At 51.6% G+C, this 8,912-nt stretch overlaps 1 protein-coding gene across 2 annotated transcripts in view; it reads right to left on the bottom strand.

Annotated features, from left to right (window-relative positions):
* Positions 1-2,023: 2,023 nt before the first annotated feature.
* GAREM2 (GRB2 associated regulator of MAPK1 subtype 2) overlaps positions 2,024-8,912 on the bottom strand; it is a 36,586-nt gene continuing 29,697 nt past the window's right edge. For both annotated transcript variants that reach the window (XM_077330770.1, XM_077330777.1), the window contains 2 exons: positions 5,624-5,790; positions 2,024-3,972 (listed from right to left, as the gene is read on the bottom strand). In XM_077330770.1, the coding sequence (XP_077186885.1) occupies positions 3,072-3,972; positions 5,624-5,790 (1,068 nt within the window). In that variant the 3' untranslated portion in view covers positions 2,024-3,071. The remainder of the gene's footprint in view (positions 3,973-5,623; positions 5,791-8,912) is intronic.

The raw sequence follows: 8,912 nt of genomic DNA, 5'->3' as shown, positions 1-8,912 counted from the left end.
GTGGGTTCGTTGTGTCATTTATTCTAGAGTTGCAACCGAACGTTTGCCCAGGTTGGATTTCAAAGGGAATTTGAGGGTTCCTTCTTGGTGAAACGTCTTAAAAGCCTTCAAAGGAAAGTTCCAGAAGTTTTGAGAACGCAAATTCAGTATCTAGGGGTGAAGTCTGGGAGATGTAGCTGAAGCTCTAGTGGCTTTGTGTGAGTCTGATGAACATTGTGGGGAGAGAGGGGAGCACATTCATTCTGGGCAAGTAGCTGTAGAGAAGCTTTGCCTCTTGGCCTCTGCCCATACTTTTTCCTACTTAAGAGCTTGTTGTAAAAAGAAAGAAGGCTGCTGGGGCGTGGAGACCAGAGATGCAGAATTAATCCTGGTTTAGTATTGTGTCCTTGAGAGTAGGGCTGGGCGCTTCGGCATCCGAAGTTGCCGTTCCCGCCCGAAGCAGCCAGCGCGTGTGTGTGTGTGTGTGGGGGGGAGCCGTGGGCGCTGGTGTGCCAGTTGGCTCACACACACAGACGCAGAGCTCTGCACCTGTGCGTGTGCCCCAACCAGCGTGCCAGCACCCATGCCTCCCCTCCCCCCGCGCTGAGGTGCTGGCTGCTTCGGGCGGAAACGGCCACTTCAGATGCCGAAGCGCCCAGCCCTACTTGAGAGCCACCGTGGTGTAGTGGTTAAGGGAGCTGGCCTCTAATCTGAAGAGCCAGGTTTGATTACTCACTTCTCTGACCTTTGGCCAGTCAAAGTTCTCTCAGGGCTCTCTTAGGGTACCTGCTGTGGGAAGAGAAAGGGAAGGCAATTGTGAGTTGCTTTGAGCCTGCTGTGCATGGTGAAAAGCAGGGTACAAAACCCCCAGTTCTTCTTCCACTCAAGGTGCAGCTGTCAGCCATGGCTTTTGGGATGAGACCAGTCCAGCAACCACTGCTTTTAACTCATCTCCAGCATGAACAAATCAAAACTGTCTGGTACTCAGTCAGATCCTCAGTGTATCCCTTGTGGTATATATACCCCCGTCCCTTGTTTTCTAGCTACCACTGTGTGGTTCCAAGTACTGGCTGTCCTCCCCTCCCCCAAATAAAGCAGCCAGTGCTGCCGTGGAGTTCTCCACCCACCTAAACACCATGCATTTGTGTATTTTTTAAATAACCTGGCTTTATTTCACTAATTGGCAAGGATTAAAGTAGAAATGAATACAAACACTCTGCCATCCTCTAGGCCTGAACCAAGGAACCCTCATCTTGCCTTAAGACCAAAGTGGGATTCCCGTATCCACAGGGAATTTAGCCAGACAGCAACCGATCTCACTTGGCCCCAACAGAGAAGTGGAAGATTAGTAGGATGTTGGAACTTCCAGGATGGGTTCAAAAGAGATCAGCCAGTTGTGTCCACGTTGCACTAAGGAGCTGTGCAAAAGGCCATCTGCCGCAGACCTCATGATCTGCAAAGAGCAGCAGCGTCCAGCCCACAGAATGAAAGGGTCAACAAGGGCCAGAGACCATCCTTCTGCTTCTTCCCTTCCTCTTGGCCACGCAGAATTATGACATTGTGTCTGCTCCAATCATGAGCTTATTTTAACGGACGGCGTAACACTGGGTTCCTATCAAGTTTCTAGGCCTTATGGCAGTGGAGGTGTGCTTGAAGAGGAGGAGGAGGAATAAGGAAGTTTCAAGTATTAGGGAAGAGGCTTCCGTGTTCCCCAAGGCGTGCTGCTGAATTACGTGGAACAACTTCCTGACGCAGCAAAGCACAAACCTGGTGAGGGGAGGGTTTACCCACCATATGTACAAAGAAATTCTCTGCATGTAGGAAACACACTTAAGGCAAATGGGTACCCTAGAGTCCTCACTGGCAGGCCAGTTTTCTAGTGGTGTGAGATTTTTCTGCAGGGGAACTTTCATGGTCTGTCCATCTCCCCCACCCCCCTAAATGGTACAGTTCAGGCCCAACTATATCACTTATTTCTGCTACCAAGGTAACTCCAGGAAGCACAAAGCAGCCACCCACCTCTCAAGACTTTAAAGGGGAGGGCTTCAAGGGTGAGAAAAGATTTTTACTCCCAAGTGTGCTTTTCTGAATCTTTACTGCTTCCTGGAACAGAATGTCCTCCACCCTGTCCTTGCAAGTTCAGAATCAGCCAGAAGGTAAACAGGCAGCTAGGATGCCCTAATGTTAAACTTGCAGTGCAGGGCAGAATTAAGCTACTGAAACACTGGACTGATGTGGACTACCTACCTAGCTATTTTGCCCTCCCCACCCTGCTGGGAGAAATTGTGGAAGCCGCTGCTAAAGGCAAGAGCCAGGATGTAGGCTGCTACTCCCTGGCACCAGCACGTGAGAGGCCCCCTTTCATAAGGCTCTGCTGGCACCAGGCCTACCTGTGAGCAGCCAGAACTAGCACATGGCCCCCACCATGCCAGCTCACTCCAGCACTTGGTTCCCTGTATGGCAGTTCCCTCCCGGTGCATAAGAACTGCACTTGGGGGGCATCTGAACAGAAGACCCAAAAGTCTCTCGTGCCAACTTGGCCCACAGGCTGCGGCTACAGAAGGAGTGAACAGCAATGTCTGTGGTCCTAACAGCAGGTGCAGGAAGTGTCTCTACATTGAGGAGGGAGGCCCTGCCTGTTGAACCAGAGCCTCCATATCCAGGTCTTCCTCAAGCCATGCTAGAAACCAGGAACTATCCTTCCAGTGGTAGTTGTGACAGGGCTCAAAGGCAGGCAAGGTTGTACCCTCCTTTAGCGACAGGCAGCCTGGAAGTGAATGGGTACGGGTGAGGCCTGGTCCCTGCCCCTTACATGGGATAAGGGAACCCTGTTATTTTGCCTCTCTCACTCCCGTTTCCCCCTTCTCAGTTCACAGGAGTATGGGTAAAGCTTACCCAGACTTCTTCATTAGTCTTCGCCCAAAAGACCCATCTACGGGTAGACGCATGCGTTCAGACCTCCCACGTGCTACAGACTCTCCTCTCTTCTGCTGCGGGTCTGGCATCTTGGCTGAAGACCGTCTGTGCCCCACACCTCCCTCCGTTCTCAGGAGGAACTGCCCCTGCACTGCCCTCTAGTTCTCTTGCACATTCTAGATCTTGGGCCTCCAGCCCTTGATAAACTGCATGATTTTCTTCACCTGAAGCTTGGTCAGGTGGAAGTCCTCCAACAGGATCTCCTCCGTGAGCTGGACAAAGATGCTGCCGTCGATGCGCTCACGGGCAAAAAAGGCGACCACGTCCTCGGAGAGGCCAATGAAACGCAGACACCGGGACACCTCCTCAAGTGACAGCACAGAGAGGTCAGCTGGGGGCTGCCAGGGGGAGCCATCCCCATTGAGCCGGGAAGGGGGCACCTCAATGACCCCCTGGGCCAAGTATAAGCGAGTGACCCCTCCCTCGGCACCATGAACAATGGTAGGAGACAATGGAGCCATGGCCGTACGGATGACGATATTCTCGGTTGCCTCAAAGGCCTTCATTGGCCGTGGAGGGGGAGCAGGGCTGTAGTGCACCTCCCCCTCTGGGGAGGAACTGCCCTCAAAGGGGTCAAAGGTCTCCGGAGAGGACGCAGTGGGCTTCTGCCATTCGAGGGACTCCAACCAGTCTGAGGAACTGGAAGACGCCGGGCTGGAGGAGTAGGCGGGATTGGCGAAAGGGTTGAGAGCCCCAAAGGGAGCAAAGCGTTTCTGCGGAGGAGGGGGCTTCAGGCGGGGACAGCTATGGTAGTTCTTGATGGTGGTGGAGTCTCCGCTTCCCAGCAGCGGGGTGGACCGGCCCGTTGCCACGCTGGATCCCAGGTCACTATAGGCCCACAGATCTGACCACGAAGGCAGCTGGGTGGGCTGCGGTGGAGACTGTGGTTGGGCCTGGGGACTGGAAAGTGGGCGGGTCGAAGACTCCCCGGCTTTGCAGTCCCCCCAGGTGCAAGGGTAGCAGTAGAGGGAGTAGGAGTCTGGAGAGGGGGAGCAGCTGCCACTCCGTGGTCTCGACCTGGATAGAGGGAGAAGAAGACAGTCCCGGGGGTAAGCCAAAGGAAGGAGGAATATCTGTTATTTTAAACTGAATGTTTTAAAAGTCATAAAGGGCACCAGCTTAATGAAGCTAGAGGCTCCCTCCCGCACCCGCTGCTGCCTCTCAGGGGAACCACATAGCTCTACACAGCTGATCCCAAAAGTACAGAACCACAAGTGGGTTCCAGGCTTGGCTGGTGAGCTCAATCCGTTCTTTGGCAAAGCCCTGCCATGTGCTGCAGATACAACTTTCCGTATTTCCCAAACATTGACTGGAATTCTGGCAGGGATGGGCAACTCCAGAGGGATGGCAGTCTCTGCAGGACCCCCCCCCCCCAATCCTCCAGTGGACTTTAGGGTGGGCTTCCAGGAATGTCATCTGTAGCACAAGCCTTGGGAGCCCAGCACTAAGGCAATCTCAGAACCAGAGGGGGGAAGGGGCCATACAGGCCATCTAGTCCAACCCCCTGCTCAATACAAGGCAATCCACCCTCCACATTAAAGGCCAACATGATGCAAGTGGCCTTAATCTCCAGTGCTATGATGGCACAAGAGGGAAGGGGAGAGAAAGGGAGGGATGAGTCCTCTACCCCAAAAGCCTGCACAAGCGCCTTGTCTTGTACAGGGGTTCCTTCCTGAGGTCGGCTGTCCTTTCTTACAAGCAAAGGGGCTGCCAAGTGGCTATATTAGGAGCATTAAATCAGCATTACTAGAGCTACGTGGGGTTCTCCTGTGAAGAGTGGTTATAGAGACAAACAAGGTACACCCCCACAACCCCAAAACACACCCTTTGGGGCCTATGAGACTAACAAGGGGGAAATTCTACTTCCTTCTCTCAGGAGTCAGTTGTCTGCACCTTTCTGAATAACCATCAGGTGCAGTCACCAAAAAATGCATTAGATCCCCGGACCTTGCCCCATTACACAATGATCAGAAGGTGTTAAACCTGTGATGGTCATCATGCAAGGCCCTGCTCTGGGAGCCCCTTCCTCCTGAGGGGCGACTCACGACAGGGCCTTCTCAGCCATGGCTCTGGAAGTCACTCCCCAAAGAGACCCGCCTGTCCCCTTTTGTTGTCGTTTCCTGCCGACAGCTGAAGACATTTTGTGGGTTTCATCCAGCATTCCCTCGATGGTCCCTCTTTTCTGCCACATTGTAAATTGTTGCCCTTATGTAGGTGTGCTTTATTATATTTCTATCTTAACTTGATTTCAATTGCCTGAAGGATGTGTTTTGGATTTGTTTAAAACATTTTTTTTTATTATGCATGTTTTAAATTTGTTAGCTGCCTTGCTGCCCCTGTGGAAGGCAGAAAGTGAGCTACAGGTTTTGCAAATAGATACATTCACAGGAATCTCCTCCATCTGGTAAGTACACAAGACTGGCTCTAGCAGCAGCTATGGCCAGCTCTGTGGGCCGATAGGCTTAATGAAGAATTCCCCCAAAGCTGCATCGGCTCTTGATCCCCATAATACTGGCAGCATGGGACCCAATCTGTGCCAGAACACAGGGGAAAAGAGTGTCTCTGAGCATCTACCAACATGCCTCCCCCCCCACACCACTAAAGAGAGCCCAGAGGCAGAGCTTCTGGCCCCTCCCCCTGTAGTGGCCAACCACTGCCCCTCACTCACCCAACATCGTGTAGCCCAGATGAGTAGTAGGAGAGGCTGGAGCTGGGCGAAGCAGCAGGTTGGAGCTTTGGGAAGCGCAGAGGGACTGGAGGGCTGGAAGAGGCAGGCGGGGGGCCGCCCCGTGGGGGTACCGGGGGTGCAATGAGAAGGCGGCACTCCTCCTTGACCTGGAAAAAGACAAAATGGGGGGAATGTCAGTTGCTGTTTGGGGAGGGAGGAGGAGAACTGGATGCCTTCCAGGGGGATTAAAAAGCCAGCTTGGTCCAGGGCCCATTCTGCACACATAGGATAATGTCCTTTCAATGTGCTTTGGCAGCTGGATATTCCTGTGCGGAACAGGAAAATCTACTTCTAAAGTGCACTGGAAGTGCATTATCTATTGTGTGCAGAATAGGTCCAGGAGTGGCAGTCAACAACTGTAAAAATAAATAAGATCCTTCATGAAGACAGAGTGAATATCCAAGAGTTTGGAGGCACCAGAGTCTTACGGGCATGCCAAACACAGGGGCCCAAATCTGGTTTTGCCAAAATGCAGGGGGAGGGGGTTTATAGGGAGGTTAATCAGCTGGTGGAAGGCAGGCAGGGTGTTTAAGGTATTAGTCCATGACTCCTCATAAATGCCCCCTCCTGCTTGGGGAACTGTTTTGCCTTTAGCAGAGTTTGCAACATGTCCCAGAGACTCTGGGGGAACAATATAAACAGACTTGAGCTTTTTGGAAGGGCGGTATAAGAATGTACTAACAAATAAATAAACCAGAGGCTTATAGGACCCTGAGGCAGCATTTGCAAGGGCAAAGCATCACCTTCCCTGCACAGCTTCCCTCCTGCAAACTTTCCCCCTCCTTCTGTATTTTCCCGACTGCAAAAATGCCAGATTCAGAATGTTCTCCCTCTTTTATGTTCTCCCTTTGGCCAGTAGCATTGGGAGATGCTCTTTTATTTCTGATCTCTTCCTTCTCTATCAATTCTGATTACTAATTCTTAACTAGAATGGATGGGCAGGACATTTGGCAGTGAGATCACCTCTCTGAGAGGGAGGGAAGCACTCCGAATACTTCCCAGGCTGCAGTGTAAGCTCTTTATCCTTCTTGCATTCATCAGTCCTTTTGCGAGCACCAGGCAGGAAATGTGCAAGGCCAATTCCTGGCAGAACCTGGGACATGCCTGGAGGGCCCATTGGAGCAGAGGCGTCTTTGCAGGAGTGGGGGTGTCATCTTGTAAGGCAGCCCAGAGAGAAAAGAAGAGGCGTAAGATGCACACCGCCTGCAACTCCTGTGGGCTCCTGCAAATCACAAAGATCAGGAGGCCTGAAGTGACCTGCCTCAAAGACATGTGTAAGATCACCCTGGCCTTACCCCATCCATCTAGAACTGTCGCAGCAACGGCAGGATAATTGCTCTAAAGCATTTTGCTCCCACAAAAGGCATGCAGAAACCGGTGACATATTTTATATGGATCCAGTTGACATTGGGCTAGTTTGAAACAAGGAAGTAGTGTGGAATTCTGTAAAGACTCTGTACAGTCAAATCAATGCATATGGGCAATTAATCCAAAGTTTTGGTACAAGCCAAGTCACCATCGCTACCAGTCTGGAATGTACAGCATATCCCCAAAGAGCAAATGGAGACACCCAGACTTATGCCAATTGAAGCCAGGCGGCGGAGAATCTTCCTGACCTGCCCCATAGATGTTTTACTCTGCCCTGGCTCCCTCCCCTTCCACTGTTCTTCTTTTGGGAGTATCCATATGAGGTCATTCTCTAGCCACCCTGTTTCTAGGTTCCCTTCTCTTTTGCTGCACTCTTCACCAGGAGATCATTATCAAAGCCCCTTTGGATGCCCAGTGGATGGGAGGGAGTGCAATTTTGCAGCATACTTTGGAGAAAGGCTGGCTCCTATAGGACACTTGCTGGGCCCTAGAAGTGCTCACCTGGACCAGGGTCTGCTTTGGAAACACAAGATTAAATTTCTAATGGCAGCAGGAGGTGCAGCCAGTGAAGCTAGACAAGTGGGAGGGGAGAGCATGACGTGGGGCTCCCTTTTTAAGTGACAGCTCCGGACTTCCACACTCCGTTATGCCCTCAGTCTCTCACCCTGTTCCACCCTTGCCCGACCTCTTCCAGGCTAGTAAACATAATCTCCTATTCCCTGAAGGGAAATTATTATGCCGTAGGAGGTGGGGGAAGAGAGGAGAGGAGAAGAGGGTGATAGAGAAGGGAAGAGCTGCCTCTATGAACGTTTGAAGCCCTCTTAACGAAAGGTTGGGCATCACGTTTAGGTCAGGTAAAAGGCCACGTAATGGTTTCTGTGCAAGGTTTCTCCACCTGAGAGCCACTGCCAGTCTGAGTGGGCAATAAAGGGTCGGTTTTTGTACCCTGCCTTTCACTAACTGGAAGAGCACCTTCCCTTCCTCTCCCCACAACAGATACCCCATGAAGACGGTGGGGCTGAGAGAGCTCTGAGAGAACTGTGCCTGGCCCAAGGTCGCCCAGCTGCATGTAAACGCATGGGGGAATCAAACCCAGTTCCTGAGGTTGCAGGCTTCTGCTCTTAACCGCTACACCACGAAAGCTCCTACCCTGCCACCCATTTCATTAGTCTTTAAGGTGCTACTGGAGTCTTTACTCTTATCAACTGCTACAGACAGACTAACACAGCTGCCCATCTTTATATATTAGGTATGCATTTTGTGGAAGGATTTGGGTGGGAGTAATAGGTGGTCAGGTATATACAGGATACCTCACGGAGCCGTGGTTGTGGAATCCCGGTCTGGTTCATCACTTCCAGCCGCAGAGGAGCACAGTTTGGCCAAGAATCTAGCTGCCTGACATGGCCTTGTATTACTGTGGATTTTCAACAGCCTCAGGGGAGCTCCAGTGGGGATCAATACTCAAGAACAAGGTGACCTCACCTACAGACCCCGAAAGGCACTGGCCTGTCAAGAAGGCAAAGAACCTCCTCCCCTCACCTGAGAAGGTGGTTGTCTGTTCAAAATGGCTCCCCACTTTTAAAGTTGTGTGTGTTTTACAAACAGAATCTACCTGGAGGGTCCACAGGGACTAATCACATCTCCCTTTCATTTTTAATCTCTTTCACTTCTTCTCCTTGCAGGCCTCATTTTCCTTCCAAGCTTCTCTCAAGCACCTTGGGAGGGCACAGACGGCTGCCTGCATTTATTATGGAGTCTCACTGAAAGGCAGAACTATGTTCTATAATCTACTTGCAGGGGGCACAAAGCAGGGGTTGGAAGCCAGATCTCCCTGGTCATAGCATGACTATCTGGCACATGA

This window comes from Paroedura picta, chromosome 1 (assembly GCF_049243985.1).
Source record: "Paroedura picta isolate Pp20150507F chromosome 1, Ppicta_v3.0, whole genome shotgun sequence".
Taxonomy (NCBI): domain Eukaryota; kingdom Metazoa; phylum Chordata; class Lepidosauria; order Squamata; family Gekkonidae; genus Paroedura; species Paroedura picta.
This window is presented reverse-complemented; position numbering and strand designations above follow the sequence as displayed.